Source organism: Bufo gargarizans, chromosome 4, assembly GCF_014858855.1.
Source record: "Bufo gargarizans isolate SCDJY-AF-19 chromosome 4, ASM1485885v1, whole genome shotgun sequence".
Taxonomy (NCBI): domain Eukaryota; kingdom Metazoa; phylum Chordata; class Amphibia; order Anura; family Bufonidae; genus Bufo; species Bufo gargarizans.
The window spans coordinates 94,337,449-94,359,040 of record NC_058083.1 but is presented as its reverse complement, the minus strand read 5'-3'; the positions used below and the strand labels follow the sequence as shown (position 1 = coordinate 94,359,040).

General features: G+C 42.8%; 1 protein-coding gene across 1 annotated transcript in view; it reads left to right on the top strand.

The window, feature by feature from the left end:
* LOC122935243 (kyphoscoliosis peptidase-like) overlaps positions 1–21,108 on the top strand; it is a 132,743-nt gene extending 111,635 nt beyond the window's left edge. The window contains exons 9-12 of the mRNA XM_044291005.1: positions 10,326–10,514; positions 17,268–17,458; positions 19,452–19,815; positions 20,842–21,108. Coding sequence (XP_044146940.1) covers positions 10,326–10,514; positions 17,268–17,458; positions 19,452–19,815; positions 20,842–21,091 — 994 coding nt within the window. The 3' untranslated portion in view covers positions 21,092–21,108. The remainder of the gene's footprint in view (positions 1–10,325; positions 10,515–17,267; positions 17,459–19,451; positions 19,816–20,841) is intronic.
* Positions 21,109–21,592: the final 484 nt, after the last annotated feature.

Genomic DNA, 21,592 nt, shown 5'->3' with positions numbered 1-21,592 from the left:
CAACTAACCATACAGGCACAGGCCCAAAGGCATAGACTCTACAGGTATTTAGGTGACCAGGCATAAAGCTACAGGTATTCAGCCGACCAGTCAGATGCTTTAGGTGCAAGCCAAACAAGTATCCACGCAACAGGTGTTCATCTCACTCAGCCTCAAAAGCCATGAGGCAGGCCACCAGGCCCCAAAGCCATGAGGCATACAACCAGCCATCCAGGCACAAGCCCAAAGGCGGCCAACTAGCCATCCAGGCACAAGCCCAAAGGCGGCCAACTAGCCATACAGGCGCAGGCCCAAAGGCAGCCAACTAGCCATCCAGGCACAGGCCCAAAAGGCAGCCAACTAGCCATACAAGCACAGGCCCAAAGGCAGCCAACTAGCCATACAGGCACAAAGGCAGAGAACTAGCCATACAGGCACAGGCCCAAAGGCATAGACTCTACAGGCGTTTAGGTGACCAGGCATAAAGCTACAGGTATTCAGCCGACCAGTCAGATGCTTTAGGTGCAAGCCAAACAAGTATCCATGCAACAGGTGTTCATCTCACTCAGCCTCAAAAGCCATGAGGCAGGCCACCAGGCCACAAAGTCATGAGGCAGGCCACCAAGCCCCAAAGCCATGAGGCAGACAACCAGGCCATAAAGCCATGAGGCTTTAAAAAACTGAAAAAACTATGGCTCTCAGACTATGGAAACACTAAAACATGATTTTTTTTTTTGTTTAAAAAATGAAATCATTGTGTAAAACTTACATAAATAAAAAAAGGTATACATATTAGGTATCGCCGCGTCCGAGATAACTTGCTCTATAAAAATATCACATGACCTAACCCCTCAGGCGAATACCATAAAAAAATACAAATAAAAACGGTGTAAAAAAAGTCTTTTTTTGTCACCTTACATCACAAAAAGTGTAATAGCAAGCGATCAAAAAGTCATATGCACCCCAAAATAGTGCCAATCAAACCGTCATCTCATTCCACAAAAATAATACCCTACCCAAGATAATCGCCCAAAAACTGAAGTAACTATGGCTCTCAGACTATGGAAACACTAAAACATGATTTTTTTTGTTTCAAAAATGAAATCATTGTGTAAAACTTACATAAATATAAAAAAGTATACATATTAGGTATCGCCGCGTCCATAATAACATGATCTATAAAAATATCACATGACCTAACCCCTCAGGTGAACACCGTAAAAAAATTAAAATAAAAACTGTGTAAAAAAAGCAATTTTTTTCACTTTACATCACAAAAAGTGTAATAGCAAGCGATCAAAAAGTCATATGCACCCCAAAATAGTGCCAATCAGGGGGGCTTCAAATGGGACACGGTGTTAAAAAAACAGTCCAGCAAAATCTGCCTTCCAAAAACCGTATGGCATTCGATTCCTTCTGCGCCCTGCCGTGTGCCCGTACAGTGGTTTACGACCACATATGGGGTGTTTCTGTAAACTACAGAATCAGGGCCATAAATATTGACAGTAACTGGAAAACATTTTTAACCACTTAAGGACCACAGGTTTATACCCCCCTAGTGACCAGGCCCTTTTTTACAAATCGGCACTCCACAACTTTAGCGGTTTATTGCTCGGTCATGCAACTTACTACCCAAATGAATTTTACCTCCTTTTCTTCTCACTAATAGAGCTTTCATTTGGTGGTATTTCATTGCCGCTGACATTTTTACTTTTTTTGTTATTAATCGAAATTTAACGATTTTTTTTGCAAAAAAATGACATTTTTCACTTTCAGCTGTAAAATTTTGCAAAAAAAACGACATCCATATATACATTTTTCGCCAAATTTATTGTTCTACATGTCTTTGATAAAAAAAAAATGTTTGGGCAAAAAAAAAATGGTTTGGGTAAAAGTTATAGCATTTGCAAACTATGGTACAAAAATGTGAATTTCCGCTTTTTGAAACAGCTCTGACTTTCTGAGCACCTGTCATGATTCCTGAGGTTCTACAATGCCCAAACAGTAGAAAACCCCCACAAATGACCCCATTTCGGAAAGTAGACACCCTAAGGTATTCGCTGATGGGCATAGTGAGTTCATAGAACTTTTTATTTTTTGTCACAAGTTAGCGGAAAATGATGATGATTTTATTTTTTTTATTTTTTCTTACAAAGTCTCATATTCCACTAACTTGCGACAAAAAATAAAAAATTCTAAAAACTTGCCATGCCCCTCACGGAATACCTTGGGGTGTCTTCTTTCCAAAATGGGGTCACTTGTGGCGTAGTTATACTGCCCTGGCAATTTAGGGGCCCAAATGTGTGAGAAGAACTTTGCAATCAAAATGTGTAAAAAATGACCGGTGAAATCCAAAAGGTGCACTTTGGAATATGTGCCCCTTTGCCCACCTTGGCAGCAAAAAAGTGTGACACATCTGGTATCGCCGTACTCAGGAGAAGTTGGGGAATGTGTTTTGGGGTGTCATTTTACATATACCCATGCTGGGTGAGAAAAATATCTTGGTCAAATGCCAACTTTGTATAAAAAAATGGGAAAAGTTGTCTTTTGCCAAGATATTTCTCTCACCCAGCATGGGTATATGTAAAATGACACCCCAAAACACATTGCCCCAACTTCTCCTGAGTACGGCGATACCAGATGTGTCACACTTTTTTGCTGCCAAGGTGGGCAAAGGGGCACATATTCCAAAGTGCACCTTTCAGATTTTGCAGGCCATTTTTTACACATTTTGATTGCAAGGTACTTCTCACACATTTGGGCCCCTAAATTGCCAGGGCAGTATAACTACGCCACAAGTGACCCCATTTTGGAAAGAAGACACCCCAAGGTATTCCGTGAGGGGCATGGCGAGTTCCTAGAATTTTTTATTTTTTGTCACAAGTTAGCGGAAAATGATGATTTTTTTTTTTTTTATCTTTTTTCCTTACAAAGTCTCATATTCCACTAACTTGCGACAAAAAATAAAAAATTCTAGGAACTCGCCATGCCCCTCACGGAATACCTTGGGGTGTCTTCTTTCCAAAATGGGGTCACTTGTGGCGTAGTTATACTGCCCTGGCAATTTAGGGGCCCAAATGTGTAAGAAGTACCTTGCAATCAAAATGTGTAAAAAATGGCCGGTAAAATCCGAAAGGTGCACTTTGGAATATGCGCCCCTTTGCCCACCTTGGCATCAAAAAAGTGTGACACATCTGGTATCGCCGTACTCAGGAGAAGTTGGGCAATGTGTTTTGGGGTGTCATTTTACATATACCCATGCTGGGTGAGAGAAATATCTTGGCAAAAGACAACTTTTCCCATTTTTTTATACAAAGTTGGCATTTGACCAAGATATTTCTCTCACCCAGCAAGGGTATATGTAAAATGACACCCCAAAACACATTGCCCAACTTCTCCTGAGTACGGCGATACTACATGTGTGACACTTTTTTGCAGCCTAGATGCGCAAAGGGGCCCAAATTCCTTTTAGGAGGGCATTTTTAGACATTTGGATCCCAGACTTCTTCTCACACTTTCGGGCCCCTAAAAAGCCAGGGCAGTATAAATACCCCACATGTGACCCCACTTTGGAAAGAAGACACCCCAAGGTATTCAATGAGGGGCATGGCGAGTTCCTAGAATTTTTTATTTTTTTGCATAAGTTAGCGGATATTGATTTTTTTTTGTTTTTTTCTCACAAAGTCTCACTTTCCGCTAACTTAGGACAAAAATTTCAATCTTTCATGGACTCAATATGCCCCTCACGGAATACCTTGGGGTGTCTTCTTTCCGAAATGGGGTCACATGTGGGGTATTTATACTGCCCTGGCTTTTTAGGGGCCCTAAAGCGTGAGAAGAAGTCTGGAATATAAATGTCTAAAAATGTTTACGCATTTGGATTCCGTGAGGGGTATGGTGCGTCCATGTGAGATTTTATTTTTTGACACAAGTTAGTGGAGTATGAGACTTAGTAAGAAAAAACAAAAACAAAAACAAACAAAAAATTTCCGCTAACTTGTGCCAAAAAAAATGTCTGAATGGAGCCTTACCAAGGGGGGGGGGGGGGGTGATCAATGACAGGGGGGTGATCAATGACAGGGGGGTGATCACCCATATAGACTCCCTGATCACCCCCCTGTCACTGATCACCCCCCCTGTAAGGCTCCATTCAGACATCCGCATGATTTTTTACGGATCCATGGATACATGTATCGGATCCACAAAACGCATGCGGACGTCTGAATGGAGCCTTACAGGGGGGTTATCAATGACAGGGGGTGATCAGGGTAATCACCCCCTGTCACTGATCACCCCCCCTGTAAGGCTCCATTCAGACATCCGCATGATTTTTTACGGATCCATGGATACATGTATCGGATCCACAGAACGCATGCGGACGTCTGAATGGAGCCTTACAGGGGGGTTATCAATGACAGGGGGTGATCAGGGTAATCACCCCCCTGTCACTGATCACCCCCCCTGTAAGGCTCCATTCAGACATCCGCATGATTTTTTACGGATCCATGGATACATGTATCGGATCCACAGAACGCATGCGGACGTCTGAATGGAGCCTTACAGGGGGGTTATCAATGACAGGGGGTGATCAGGGTAATCAGGGTGATCACCCCCCTGTCACTGATCACCCCCCCTGTAAGGCTCCATTCAGACATCCGCATGATTTTTTACGGATCCATGGATACATGTATCGGATCCACAAAACGCATGCGGACGTCTGAATGGAGCCTTACAGGGGGGTTATCAATGACAGGGGGTGATCAGGGTAATCACCCCCCTGTCACTGATCACCCCCCCTGTAAGGCTTCATTGAGACATCCGCATGATTTTTTACGGATCCATGGATACATGGATCGGATCCACAAAACGCATGCGGACGTCTGAATGGAGCCTTACAGGGGGGTTATCAATGACAGGGGGTGATCAGGGTAATCACCCCCCTGTCACTGATCACCCCCCCTGTAAGGCTCCATTCAGACATCCGCATGATTTTTTACGGATCCATGGATACATGGATCGGATCCACAAAACGCATGCGGACGTCTGAATGGAGCCTTACAGGGGGGTTATCAATGACAGGGGGTGATCAGGGTAATCACCCCCCTGTCACTGATCACCCCCCCTGTAAGGCTCCATTCAGACATCCGCATGATTTTTTACGGATCCATGGATACATGGATCGGATCCACAAAACGCATGCGGACGTCTGAATGGAGCCTTACAGGGGGGTTATCAATGACAGGGGTGATCAGGGTGATCACCCCCCTGTCACTGATCACCCCCCCTGTAAGGCTCCATTCAGACATCCGCATGATTTTTTACGGATCCATGGATACATGGATCGGATCCACAGAACGCATGCGGACGTCTGAATGGATCCTTACAGGGGGGTTATCAATGACAGGGGGTGATCAGGGTAATCAGGGTGATCACCCCCCTGTCACTGATCACCCCCCCTGTAAGGCTCCAATCAGACATGCGCATGATTTTTTACGGATCCATGGATACATGGATCGGATCCACAAAACGCATGCGGACGTCTGAATGGAGCCTTACAGGGGAGTGATCAATGACAGGGGGTGATCAGGGAGTGTATATGGGTGATCACCCGCCTGTCATTGATCACCCCCCTGTAAGGCTCCATTCAGACGTCCGTATGCTTTTTGCGGATCCGATCCATGTATCCGTGGATCCGTAAAAATCATACGGACGTCTGAACGGAGCCTGACAGGGGGGTGATCAATGACAGGGCGGTGATCAATGACAGGGGGGTGATCAGGGAGTTTATATGGGGTGATCATGGGTGATCAGGGGTTTATAAGGGGTTAATAAGTGACGGGGGGGGGGGGGTGTAGTGTGGTGTTTGGTGCGACTGTACTGACCTACCTGAGTCCTCTGGTGGTCGATCCTAACAAAAGGGACCACCAGAGGACCAGGTAGGAGGTATATTAGACGCTGTTATGAAAACAGCGTCTAATATACCTGTTAGGGGTTAAAAAATTCGGATCTCCAGCCTGCCAGCGAGCGATCGCCGCTGGCAGGCTGGAGATCCACTCGCTTACCTTCCGTTCCTGTGAGCGCGCGCGCCTGTGTGCGCGCGTTCACAGGAAATCTCGCGTCTCGCGAGATGACGCCTATTGGCGTTAGTGTGACCTGGGAGCGCCGCAGCATTGACGCCTTTCGGCGTTAGTGTGACGGGAGGAGGTTAAAATGGAAAATCTGCCAAAAAAGTTAAATTTTGAAATTGTATCTCTATTTTCCATTAGTAACATAGTAACATAGTACATAAGGCCGAAAAAAGACATTTGTCCATCCAGTTCGGCCTGTCATCCTGCAAGTTGATCCAGAGGAAGGCAAAAAAAACCTGTGAGGTCGAAGCCAATTTTCCTCACTTTAGGGGAATAAAAATTCCTTCCCAACTCCAATCAGGCAATCAGAATAAATCCCTGGATCAACGATCTCTCTCTAGTAGCTATATCCTGTAATATTATTACACTCCAGAAATACATCCAGGCCCCTCTTGAATTCCTTTATTGTACTCACCATCACCACCTCCTCAGGCAGAGAGTTCCATAGTCTCTACTGCTCTTACTGTAAAGAATCCTTTTCTATGTTTGTGTACAAACCTTCTTTCCTCCAGACGCAGAGGATGTCCCCTCGTCACAGTCACAGTCCTGGGAATGAATAGATGATAGGATAGATCTCTGTACTGTCCCCTGATATATTTATACATATTAATTAGATCTCATCTCAGTCGTCTTTTTTCTAAAGTGAATAACCCTAATTTTGATTATCTTTCAGGGTACTGTAGTTGCCCCATTCCAGTTAGTTCTTGTGGAACACCTAAAGGGTTAACAAAATTTGTAAAATCAGTTTTGAATACCTTGAGGGGTGTAGTTTCTAACATGGGGTAATTTTTGGGTGGTTTCTATTATGTAAGCCTCACAAAGTGACTTCAGACCTAAACTGATCCTTAAAAAGTAGTTTTTTTTTAATCTATGAGAAATTTCAAGATTTGCTTCTAAACTTCTAAGTACCTGGACTTCGCAAGCACCATCAGCTAGTACATCCACTTTTGTGTCCCAGCGCAGCATACAGATGTCCATACCCAAGGCCTTTGAACAAAAGCACAAATACCCAGCCGCCCACCCACAGGCCATAGCACTAAATGCACACCTTTCCAAATTGCTGGCCCTAAAAATGTTGCCATATAGGCTTGTGGACACTGAGGCTTTCCACTGCCTAATCGCAGTGGCCGTCCATCGTTACTCAGTCCCCAGCCGCCACTATTTTTCCCAGTATGCCGTCCCCGCCTTACACCAGCATGTATCCTGCAACATCACCCATGCCCTGACCAACGCAGTTATTGGGAAGGTCCACCTAACGACTGACACATGGACAAGTGCTTTTGGCCAGGAACACTACATTTTCCTGACGGCACACTGGGTGAACGTTGTGGAGGCCAGGAGCGAGTTGTACCCTGGGATGGCACAGGTGCTACCAATGCCAAGTATTGCGGGCCCTAGTTCCATTAGGATTTCCGCCACCACCTACATTAGTGTCTGCAAACTCCCTTCTCCACCTCTACTTCCACCTCTGAATTATCATCTTGCAGCACCATTAGCACTGCAGTGGGGAAGCGGCAACAGGCCATCTGAAACTAATTTGCTTAGGTGACAAACAGCACACCACCGCAGAGCTGTGGAAGGGTATAAGGGACCAGACTGAACTGTGGCTCTCGCCACTCAACCTTCAACCAGGTATGGTTGTGTCTGAAAATGGGCGTAACTTGGTGGCGGCTTTGGAGCTCTCCAAGCTCACACACATACCATGCCTAGCCCACGTGTTCAACTTAGTGGTTCCGCGGTTTCTCCAAACCTACCCCAATTTGCCTGAACTACTGGTGAAGGTGTGCCGTGTGTGTGCCCATTTCTGAAAGTCATCTTCAGCTGCCGCCGGTCTGGCAACGCTGCAGCAGCGCTTGCAATTGCCAGCTCACCGACTGTTGTGCGACGTGAGCACGTGCTTGAACTTCATGTTCCACATGTTGGCCAGGCTTTGTGAGCAGCAGAGGGCAGTAGTGGAATAACAGCTGCAACATGGTCGTCGCCTTTCCAGTCAGCTCCCGCTCTTCACAAGCAAGGAGTGTGCCTGGATGTCTGACCTCTGTGAGGCTGTACGCAACTTTGAGGAATCAACACAGATGGTGAGCGGCGATGCCGCTATTATCAGCATAACCATCCCACTTCTGTGTCTACTGAAATGCTTGCTGCTCACAATGAAGGCGGACGCTTTGCATGTGGAAGAGGTGGAAATGGGGGAAGACAGTACAGTGTGATAGACAGGGTGATAGCCAGACCACCCTCAGTATGTCTTCTCAGCTCGAATTGGATGATGAGAAGGAGGATCAGGAGACTGTTGCCTCCGCTACAGAGGGTAGTACCCATAGCAGTTTTATTCCATCTTTTCAGCGTGGATGGGCCGAAGAGGAGGAAGAGGATGAGAAGATTGAGAGTCATCCTTCTGATGAGGACAGCGAAGTCTTGTCTGTTGGGCACACATGGCTGACTTTAATTTATGCTGCCTTTCCCATGACCCTTGCGTTATATGCTGGTGGCAGAGTACATAGTTCCTTGAGCAAATGTGGAGGGGAGATGAGGGAAACATACAGCAGTTCTGACAGAGGCAGGGCAACACTTTCCAAGGCCTGGGACAGTTTCATTACACCCCGCCAGCACCCTCACCCTGATGCGCGGCCTAGTGTCACAAGGAGGGAAAAGTTTTGGAAGATGGTGAAGGAGCACGTAGCAGACCGTGTCAGCGTCCTCAGTGATCCCTCTGTGCCTTACAACTATTGGGTGTCCAAGCTGGACACATGGCATGAACCGGCGCTCTACAGCTTGGAAGTGCTGGCCTGCCCTGCCACCAGCGTTTTGTCAGAGAGGGTATTTAGTGCTGATGGGGACATAATAACTGATAAGCGCATCCGCCTGTCAACTGAAAATGCTGACAGGTTGACTCTTATCAAAATGAACAAGGCCTGGATTGCCCCTGACTTCTTTACTCCACCAGAGGAAAGCAGCTGAACATAAAGGCAATTTAAATGTGGCTTTTATTGTGTATTGAATACACTGTATTGCCATGCACTCCTTCCACCACAAAAAAGGGTATATGGTTCAATCTTCTTTTTCTCGTCCTCCTCCTCCATCATATCAACATGCTTATTAGGCTGCCCTCGCTCCTAATGTTTTAGAGGGTTAGCTCAGCAGCAGACCCTCACCCCTAATGTTTTAGAGAGTCACCAGCAAGCCCTCGTCCATAATGTTTTAGATGGTCAGATCAGCAGCAGGCCCTCGCCCCTAATGCTTTAGAATTGGTCAGATCAGCAGCATGCACTTGCCCCTAATGTTTTAGAGGGTCAGCTCAGTCAGCAGGCCTAATGTTTTAGATAGTCAGATCAGCAGTAGGCCCTCGCCCCTAATGTTTTAGAGGGTCAGCTCAGCAGCAGGCCCTTGCCCCTAATGTTTTAAGGGTCAGATCAGCAGGCCCTTGCTCCTAATGTTTTTTGGGGTCACCAGCAGGCCATTAATCATAATTTTTCAAGGGTGTGTATGATGCCCTCCTTTATGTGTAATAAAGGGTGTATTGGAGTGCCGGTTCCTTGTAATTTTTGGCAGCCCTTTCATTTAGTGCATAGGCTTTATGAGTGTAGGAGTCCCACTACCTGAACAATTGTACCACAATGTGAATGAGTCCCTCCTTTATGTGATATACAGGTTGTATCGGAGTACCTCTTCCTTGTAATTTTTGGCAGCACTTGCACTTTATATACAAGTAAATATACAGGAAAGAATGTTTCCTAACAATTTTTCCTCTAAAATTGATTTTATCTTCGCTTTTGTGCATATTATTGTCAGTCTGTAAAAGTGGCATACTACTCGGACAACATCCTTTCCTGTGAACCAGACACCCTCCCCTCTTCAGAGCAGAGGGTGCCTGGTTTAATGCTCGGGTTCTCCCATTGACTTCCATTGTGCTCTGGTGCTCTGTAGAGCACCCGAGCATCCCAAAGTGTACTACTCGAGCACCAGAGCACCCGAGCACTTTGGTGCTCGATCAACACTACTAAATACCACTAACATTAAGTACAATCTGTCACGACAAACTCTCAGAATGGCTTGGATAAGTAAATGCTTTCCAAACTTATTACCACATAAAGTGACACATGTCAGATTTGCAAAACTGGGTTGTGTCAGGAAGGTGAACGATGGCAGGGTCTGGAAGGGGTTAATCTCTGTTTCATGATGATATTTAATGTTCTGATATTTTTTCCTGATTCTAAACAGCATTGCCGGACTCCAGTGTAAGCAGGTCAGTGGTTATTCTAAGGGTGCTGGATATCAGATAGGAGAGAAGTTCTCGGATAAGACAGACCATGCCTGGAACATGATTTATTTGGAAGGAAGTTGGCACTTGTTGGACAGCACATGGGGAGCAGGGCACACTGATGACAATGTGTCAAAGTTCACCTTTAAGTAAGTAGTACATGTTGTATTTAATGTATACTTATCAGAAGAACCTGATGCTAACTGTAAAGCGTGGAGGTGAAAATGTTATTGTTTAGGAATGCTTTGCTTGCTCAGGACCTGGGCATTACACCATTACAAAATTCATTATAACATTTTCATTGTACAAGATGGTGCTTGAGGAAAATGTCAGACCCCCAGCCAGGAAACTTCTGTATAAATTTGTTACCTAGTTTAGGGACATATTAACAGCTTGTGCTACCCTAGGCATGCAGGCTGAATGCACCCCGTTAGGGTAAATGATGGCAAATGCACATGTTGATGCAGATTGAAGGGTTTGGAACAATGGGGGTGGAGGACCGCATTTCTTTATATGCGGATGATGTCTAATTTTTTTATAGATCATCCCAATATAACTCATTCAAATAGTTAACTCTTTTGGTAAGGTCTCAGGCTTAGATATAAACTGATCAAAAACCACTCTTATGCCAGTGGATACTTTTGTACTCTCTACTGAGGGAACCTTGAGCATGTTGAATATCTCTGATTCTTTTCAATATTTGGGCCTGAATATATCCCCTAAGATCAAAGATTTTCTACAGCTTAATTTGATTAAATTATTAACTAAATTGAGGTAAAAAAATTGGGATATGGCTCTGACTTCCTTTATCCAGAGCTGACAGAGTCTCCTTGGTTCAGATGGTGATTTTGCCCCCAGCTCCTCTATATCCTCAGGAATTCACCTATATGGATAGAAAATAGATTTTTTAAGCTTATCAAGAGAATTATTAATGATTTGTTGTGGGGAAGAAAGCGGCTAAGGCTTAAATTGGAATACTTATACAAGCCGTTGGAACAGGGAGGATTGAATTTTCTCTATTTCAAGGGCTATTTTATAGCTGGCCAATTATGGCTATATCGTGAATAGTTTTGATCGCGAATAATCTAATTGCGAATATCAGCACTTCGAGAATTCGCGAACAAGTAGAATATAGTGCTATATATTCGTAATTGCGAATATTCTAGATTTTTTTTTCATCAGTACTCGCCCTTCTTGCTTGTGGGCCAATGAGAAGGCTGCAATATCTTTGACAGAGCTTAGCAACATTCCTAGCTACTAATACGAAAGTTGCCTACCCCTTACTAAATAAGAAACTCCATTCTGAGAGAGAGAGCAGTGTCATTGCTGTGCTCTGTGCTTTCATCTGGATCCTATTCCTTATCCAATTACATTAGATAGATAGTTTATATATATAATACAAAATTTCAATATAAAATTATTATTGTTTTAACTTCCCCATAACCACCCATGTCCCACCCCTCCCTATCCTTGCGATGCGTCTCAGAGCTCTCTATCATCCTAATGCAAGCAACAAAAAAGAAAGGAAAGACTAAGAAAGAGAATAGGAAAAGTCAAGGGAAATAGAAAAATTGGGGACGAGGAAAATTAGAACCTCCAGGCCTCCCATATCCTAGTCCACTTCTCCTGACTATTTCTTTGCCTATATAGGACATTCTCATAATTTTTAACCCTTTTAACCAAGTTTATCCAAGTGTTCAAATTTGGCGTGTTTCGTGAAAACCAGACTCGAGTAATCAAAAGTCTCGCCCAAAACAGTATTCTCTTCAAAATTATCTTTTTATATTTATGGCAATTTACCAGTATTCTTTTAGTTCGACATCTGTCTGTCCTTTATATGCGACCAAACGACTGGACCGATCTTCACCAAATTTAGCACACAGGTACATCAGGTGTCTGGGTATTTGGCACACAGGTACATCAGGTGTCTGGGTATGTTTTAGACATACGTACCGTTCCTGAGATATTCCCCCCAAAAATCCTGCATTAGCCAATACAAGCCTGCAAGTCTTTCTCTTCATATCCCAACTGCCATACACACGGTCACATGTCCCTTATTAGCCAATAAAAGCTTGCAGGCCCTTAGTCTCCACATACACACTGTTTTACTCCAGGTTTCCATAACAACCCAGCCATTTTTCTTCACTGCTGTAAGTCGCACAACACATAGGGCACAACTACACTGCTACATGTGTTGCACGACATGTGACATGTTGCGACTGCGACGGGACAGACACAGAAAAATCCACCGTCATGTCGCTGTTGCAGCATGTCACATGTTGCAGTGCGACACCATAGCCTATCATAAAATTGTTCAGACAAAATGTTGCGCAACACATGTCATCGTGTAGCCCTAGCATTAAAAGGGGCAGGGCACAGTAGAGGTCACTGTTAAAAGAGCAGGCACTGTGGAGGTCACTGTTAAAGAGGCGTTCACTGTGGATGTTACTGTTAAGGGAGAAGGCCGCTGTGGAGGTCAATGTTAAATGGCCGCACAGTGTGGAGGTCACTGTTAAAGTGGCAGGGGCCACTATTAAAGGGGCAACTGCTGTGAAGATCACTGTTAAAGCAGCAGGGTACTGTGAAGTCACTTTTAGGCCCCTTTCACACAGGTGAGAACTCCGTGCTGGTGCAATGCGTGAGGTGAACGCATTGCACTCGCACTGAATCCGGACCCATTCACTCCAATGGGGCTGTGCACATGAGCGGTGATTTTCATGCATCACTTGTGCGTTGCGTGAAAATTGCAGCATGCTCTATATTGTGCGTTTTTTCACGCAACGCAGGCCCCATAGAAGTGAATAGGGCTGCGTGAAAATTGTAAGCATCTGCAAGCAATTGCGGATGCGGTGCGATTTTCACACATGGTTGCTAGGTGACGATCGGGATGGAGACCCGATCTTTATTATTTTCCCTTATAACATGGTTATAAGGGAAAATAATAGCATTCTTATTACAGAATGCTAAGTAAATTAGGGCTGGAGTGATTAAAAAATAAATAAATAAACTTCCCTCATCCACTTGTTCGCGAAGCCCGACTCCTCTTCATTCTTCTTCTTTGAGGACCTGGGAGGAAAAGGACCTTTGGTGATGTCACTGTGCTCATCACATGGTCCATCACCATGGTGATGGACCATGTGTTGGACCATGTGATGAGCGCGGTGACGTCACCAAAGGTCCTTTTCCTCCCAGGTCCTCAAAGAAGAAGAAAGAAGACGAGCCGGGCTTAGCCAACAAGAGGATGAGGTGAGTTTAATTTATTTTTATTTTTTTAACCCCTCCATCCCTAATTTACATAGCATTCTGTATTAAGAATGCTATTATTTTCCCTTATAACCATGTTTGCTTGCAATCTTATTTCATCTTATATGTAAGCTTGCAATCTTATTCCATGCTATAGTAATTCTCTCCCCCCAACAACTGGTTAAACAGCACGTGTTATAGAGTTTCTCCTGAATACACCAGCCTGGCTTGAATTGGTTGTGAAGTGTCTCAGGTGTGAACTGACATTTTGAACGTGGAGTCCTTGTTAAGAGCAGTTAACAGTACTTGTCAGTGGCCTGACACAAACAGCAAACCTAACTAACTACAGGTCTGGTCTCTGGACTAGATCAGGGTAATGGACACGATCAGCTCCCCTTGGCTGCAGCTCTGGTCCCTGGAGGATGCTCTCACGCTTGGATGTCAAGGGATTCTCTTGACACAGCTCCTGGATGCCTCTTCTAAACTCATCCTAAGATGGCTACTGCTGCTTTCCTCCCCAGGCTTTGTAACTTCACCCCCTGAGAGAGTTTTCACATGAATCTAGAAATGCAGTGCTTTTTATCTGTGCTTAGAAAACAGTGGCCTCTTGTGGCCAAACAGCAGAATGTCAGTCCAAATCATACAATGTTCACAAAATGAGTGTTGTTTCCCAATCTCACTAGTACTGCTTTCCCACACACTTACAGTTAACATTTGTAATTGCCATTTAAGAAAAAAGAAAAATCATCAGAAATACTGGTAAAAATGCCAGAAAAATACTGTGTATGAAAACACCCTAAAGGTTACATTTTGAATAGAAAATTAGGTTAGAAAGGAGATGAAAACATTTTACATACGATGACTTGACTTTGGCCTACATGTGGCACAAATTCGTAACACATCGCCTGTATAAGTGTATTGGGACAAGCTACAACTTGTATGCCTCATACAAATGCATAGAGTTCTTTTCCTTCTCAGATTCATACAGAAAATACCTAAAAGAAAAGAAAATTACTATGTTTTTTGACATTGGAATTCTACACTAGATGCAATGTTTGGCTATGTCCTTAGACATGTCTCTACTGCAGTTTTATTAGCATAATTTTGCTAAAAGAAAATCTATGGGGGTCATATATTCAGACCGGCATTTTAGATACCGGACTTAATAAGCGGTGGATCCGCCGAAGTTATGTAGAGGCGCCGGCTTCTTGCTGGCATAAACAGGCGTAGAAATGATGAGAGAGACAGGCCTGCCAGCTGCTCCCCTTCTCCACCCACACCATGCCTGCTTTTTTAGACCTGGCATGAGCGGGAAAAAGTCGCAAACTGCGGCGCAAATAACCTTTGCACCGTAATCTGTGCCAGAAATACGCCTAATATAGACGTATTTCTGATAGTAAATGATAGTAAATGACCCCCTATATGTTTTCTTACACTCATTTCTTTTAGAGATGAACAAATTGCTAAAAATTTTATTTAGGTTCAGGTTTGAATAATAATAATAATCTTTATGTATACAGTGCCACCATATTCTGCAGCGCTTTACAATTCAAAATGAATAAATTTTGCTGAAATCAAAAGTCTAATTGGAATGAAAGTTTTATATATGACTCTCTCAGGTCTCCTAGGACTCTCCATTTTTATTTTGTCACCAAAATTTAAAATTTACTTGAATGGAATAACAACAAATTCTAATTTGGACGCAACACAATTTTTTACAAAATTTGGCGGAAATATTTTTTTTTTTGCACTTTGCGTAACCTCTAATTACCGTATAGTGATGCTCCATGTTTTTATGGCTCAGCAGAACAGTGGCTGCATGAAGTATCCAGCAGCCACAGGCCAGGTGTCCGGCAGTCAGACACGGCCGGGCACCCAAAGGATAAGGCAGAATGTTTCTATTTCTCTGCTTTTCTTGGTCCTGGTGATCAAGTGTCAGCTAGACCCAGCACATTCTGAATTGAAACGAGGTTGTCAGACTCCTTTTCCATGTAACTGGGGGTGCTATGACAACCCTTCACCTAAAAAAATCCAACTAACTAGGTCATGTTATTTATCATGAATGTGCTGTGCCATTCCATTGTTAAGGGCAGTTTTAGACAAAAGAATTCACTGCGTGAAACATTCTCCGGATGGGAGCATCATTACGCATTCTTGTTCCGGGATCTCACAGAATTATAATGATTTATAATGCTGTATGTCCTTGCTAAACATCAGCTGTAATGATTTGCACTGATGGCATTGTGTCATGTAGTCAACATTTCCAGTTTTCATTTACACAGTCTAGTCCCACTTCCTATTTTCAACGTCGGCAGCATAGCTCTTGAAGAAAGTCGCATGTAGTGAGCTGGCTTGGTAGGCATATAAGCAGTGCAATAGGCTGTCTGCACACATATCCCTTGTTACTGTCATGTGTAAAAGGGATGATTTATCATAGTTGCAAAAAGGGATGATCATTGACTTTCATGGAAAGGGTGGCAGTGTTTCTGTTCATGTGCTGTTGTGGTTAAAGTGTATCATATTTGGCCAAATGGCACCAAATAAGCAACTTGCAAACTGTGGAGCACCATGTGCCATTGATGTTAGGGGTGAACATCAGCTACGAAGGTGTGTGAGGGCAGACTAATATACTACAGAGGAGCAGCTCACCACCACAATGAACTAGGGGGCTGCCAGACATGTGTCTGAAGCAACAGTTCAGAGAACCCTACTACGTATGGGGCTCTGAAGCAGATGGATGGTTACTGCACCTCTGCTAACAAAGTTGCATTGGCAGCAAAGGCTTCAATTTTTGCAGCAGTATCTGAATTGGACTTCTGCTGACTGGCAAGGGTATCCCTCTCTGATCAGTCTCTTTTTATGCTTCATCGAATGCACTGTATGGACGTTGGCATGTCAGGTGAGAAACATCAGAGAGCAAATACCGTGCAACCATTGCTGGAAGAACATAAGCTGGTGGTGGCAGAGTTATGGTCTAGGAAACTTTTTTGTGCTATTCTCTGGGCCCATTTATCCAGGTGGAAGGCACTGTGAACCGATTTGGGTATGAATCTGTCCTTGCAGTTCACATACACCCATACATGTTGATTGTCTTCCATCGGGCAGATGGGATCTTCCAGCAAGACAACTAGACATGTCACAGGCCTAGAAATATATGACATTGGTTGGAAGAGCATGACCAAGACTTTTAAGTTCTACCCTGGCCCCATAATTCCCTAGGCTTGAACCCAAATGAGCATCTGTGGAAACACCTCGATGGTGTGTTCGCTCTATGGATCAACCCCCACTCACCCTCCAGCAACTGTGGTATGCACTGTAGTCAGCATGGCTCCACATACCTGTGACAACCTACCAGGACCTCATTGAATCACTCCCATCCCATCTAGCCTCTGTCCGTGCAGCACATGGTGGCTACTCTGGATATTAGCTAGTGGTCAAAATATTGTGACTCACATATGTATTTAATAATATATTCATTAGTTTACTTATTTTTTAAAAAAATATTTTTTCAATCTTTTTTAATTCCAGTTTGTAAGGCATCAAAACAGGAAACACATCAAGGGTGTGAATACTTTCACAAGTCACTGTACACAGCATTCTCTTATGATATCTCTTTGTGCTCTTTTGAATGTGCAATGTTTTCCATTTGTCTCTTCTAGGTACAACGAAATTTATTTCCTCACTCACCCAGCTATTTTCATCACAAATCACTTACCTGAAGAGCCAGATTGTCAGCTATTGGAAACATGTTTATCTCGTGAGCAATATGAAAAGATTGTAAAGCTTAATGACCACTATTACAATCTCGGCATGGTTTCCTACCACCCACAAACTTGTGTTATTGAAACAGGTAACCTGAAAAGGAGAATTCTTTTAAAAGTTTGTTTTTTATTTTTAATAGATCACTGAGGTTTCTAGATATTTGATTACTAAAATGAATACATTTTTAGTCCTGAAGACAATTAAAAAAAATTCTGCTCCTTACAGGTGGTGCATATCATTACATTCTTTACCACTTATATCTGGAAGTACTGGTCCCCTTATTTCATTTTTTGACTCAAATCCATTTTTATTTCCTGCAGCACATGAAAGGTTAAATCCTAGTTTTGGCACCATTTTTAAATGGGTGTAATCTGGAGGTTATATCTTCTCATGTGACTTCCCCCTTTAAAAAAAAAGGCAATTGTAGACCAAGTGAAATTTAAACTGTCACATACGCACAGTCCCATCACGTGACACAGGCTCAACTGTAAATGGTTACTCTATCTCTACAAACTCAGTCTTGCAATCACTTCCCACTCAGGCTGCAAACTGAGCATAAATCGCACCACATAACAGTCCATGGACACCTGTCTCCACCAACTGAATTCTGGCCAGGAAGAAACCAAACATATCAATTTTGCTCTCCAGTAGTCAAAGAGTTAAACACTCTATAAAAGGCTATGGATTCTATTAGCTTACACAAGGACCAAACGTATAGAAATGGTACAGTGCTTACAAACATAAAAAAAAGTAATAAAGTATAATATACAAAAATAAAGAAATCAGTTTTGAAATAATAGAGAGAAAATAACAGAAGAATATAACACATTAAGTCTGTTTGCGTCCTTGAGGGGAGGAGAAACCAGGGACCCCAATATGTGAACCCTCCTTTACTGTTCAAAACAGATTTCATAGTTTCCCTGCCTGTTTCAGGTTTCAGAACTTCCAATTAATATATTAGGCAAAAGTGTGAGTTATTACTGGATGGTAGGTAATAGTGGAAGTGCCATCAATAATAAATTGTTAATTTTCCTGTAATTACCCTTTCTATAGGATATGGGAGAAGTTTGGTTTAGACACACAGATGTCCATTTGCCCAGTTTTAAAGCATGTACAAACCCAGCTTAGATGGCACATCTCATACTTTTTGTTCTCTAAGAGATATCTCTCTGTGCCCCCTTTGTAGTAGTAATGCCCATTGTGCCCCCTTAATAGTAGTAATGCCCTCTGTGCTCACTCCATCGTAGAAATGCCTATTGTGGCCCTTCACACTATTGTGGCCCTCTGCGCCCCCTCTGTGTTAAAAAAAACACAGTAACTACTCACCTTGTCCTCTTCCTGAAGCTCACATCCCTCTGGCACAGATCGCTCTGCAGCACCGTGTGGGAGGAGCACAGGCAATGCCAACCAGTTTCCAGGGCCCCCCACAGAAGAAACATGTGTTGCCTCTATTGTATATACACAAAAATTTAGCTCTATATTTATTATTTGTATTGTATTTTTGCAATTCTCCAGGGTAGAATTCTAATTTCTTAGAACAAAGCATTATAAAATACTAATAGTAAATAAACCTTTATGGATCCAGTGTCGGACTGGCTCACTAGAGTACCAGAGGATGCTCTGGTGGGTCCAAGCTCTGATACCCTAGTGGGCCCCCAAGGTCCAGGAGAGAAAAAAGATTTGGAATTGCTTTTGAGTTAATAACTTGCCACTAGAGTCTATTTCTTTGAATCAAAATCGATTAGACTTTATTGATGATATGGAGTTTGGGCCCCCGAAAATAATTTCCTCTGGTGGGCCCAAGGAACCTCAGTAATACCTGGTATGGAGCTAGTATATTCCTGAATGTGAGTCAGTAGACATAGAATGGCACAAACAAATGAGCATTCGTAGAGAATAAGTTAAAATGATAGGGAAAAAAAAAAACTTATCCAGAAGACAATCTATATTTAAAGAGAATATGCAAAAATCAATGCAATTCTAGTTTCCATTTTCATAGTTTTTAATTTAACACACATTTTTATGTTTTACAAAATGTAACAGTTTTGTTTGTAAATGTAAAGTTTTCTTTTCATTTTCAGTGAAAGGAAAAGTTTCCATCGTCATTAAAAGCCAATGTAACATGAAATTCAGCTTTACACTCAATAAAACAGAGAAACCCGGTTTGTTGAAATTGACCAACAATGGAATGACTCTTGATGTTTATCCCCAAAAAACTGGAAAACACATTCTGTCCATTTTTGCCAGTAATGCAGACTCTGATAAGGAATATAAACAAATCATGGATTACAGAGTAGACTGCAGTTCAGTTGATACCAGTATGATCATACCCAAATGTCTTAATAATCCCGTTGGCCCAAACTGGATATCAGAAAAGGCTGGATTATTTAACCCCTCACATCCTAATCCAATCATTTATACTGATGATGGGTGCTGTACTATTAGCTTTAGAACAGAAAAGATGCTAAAAATTACCGTGAACTTGAGATCTGATGATATACAGACTATGCCCAATCATGTCATATTGAGTCTGAAAAAAGACAAAGTAGAAGTTATTGTCCGCCTACCACAAGCTGGATCTTATGCTCTGCTGATATTCGATGATGTTACTGGATACGTCAGCAACTACTTAATTGTCTGCTCAAATCCTAAGGTAAATTGGCCACCCTTTCCATCTTCACTTCACAATCCTGTTGGTCCATCCTCAGAGACAGCGAAAGCTGGGCTTCTGCAACCTTCACACCCTGATCCAATTATTCATGCGGATGATGGGTGCTGTACTATAAGTTTTAGAACAGAGAACATGCTAAAAATTACAGTGACCTTGAGATCTGATGATATACAGACTATGCCCAAACATGTCATATTGGGTGTGAAAAAGGATAAAGTAGAAGTTATTGTCCGCCTACCACAAGCTGGATCTTATGCTCTGCTGATATTTGATGATGTCACTGGGTACGTTGGCAACTACTTAATTGTCTGCTCCAATCCGAATATAAAATTGCCACCCTTTCCATCTTCACTTCACAATCCTGTTGGGCCTTCTTTAGATATGGCAAAAGCTGGTCTTCTGCAACCATCACACCCTGATCCAGTTATTGATGTGGATGATGGGTGTTGTACTATAAGTTTTAGAACGGAGAAGAGGCTTAAAATTACTGTGAATTTGAGATCTGATGATATACAGACTATGCTCAATCATGTCATATTGGGTGTGAAAAAGGACAAAGTAGAAGTTATTGTCCGCCTACCACAAGCTGGATCTTATGCTCTGCTGATATTTGATGATGATACCGGATACATTGGCAACTACTTAATTGTTTGCTCCAATCCGAATGTAAAATGGCTGCCCTTTCCATCTTCTCTTCACAACCCTGTTGGTCCATCCTCAAAGACAGAAAAAGCTGGGCTCCTACTGCCTTCACACTCAGATCCGGTCATCTATGCAGAGGATGGCACCTGTATGATCACTTTTGCTTTAAAAAAGGACATAAAACTTCTCTGCAATTTAGAGTCTGATGAAGGAAAATTAACAAAAGAAATGGCGAGTAGAAATGTCCTCCAAACTCAAACAAAAGACAACGTGGAGATTAAAGTCCACCTCCCAAGCTCAGGAACATATGTTTTACTTATTTTTTTTAAACCAAGTGACAGTACCAGCTCTTCATACAACTATCTATGTAACTACCTCATTGTGTGTAACAACACTAGTATGAAGTAGCCAGTAACATCCTCGTCCCTTCTGTAGTTTGTGTTAATCTACACGTGGCAGCCTGTTTAATCTCCGTATGCACTGTGAGTTCATCTTGACTCATGGCACCTATAGATTACCTGCTTTCAGGAGCCGTGTAGAGATGAAAATGCTGGGCTGATTTAATCCATGTTTAAAGTGCACCTGTCAGTAGGATCAACCCTATTAAAACAGGTAAACTTCCTGGTAGGGTTTATTCTGCTGATTAAATTGATACCTGATTTAGGCTACTTTCACACTAGCGTTTTTGCTGGATCCGGCAGGGTTCAGCAAAAACGCTTCCATTACTGATAATACAACTATCTGCATCCGTTATGACCGGATCCGGTTGTATTCTCTTTAACATATATAACCGATTGAAGGAGTAAGATAAATAAGGTGTACTTTAATTTAAAGAAAATATACTGCAATAGTACAAAAATACTCGATTTTATTAAGAAAATCACAAAAGACACATGATCAGCACTGGTC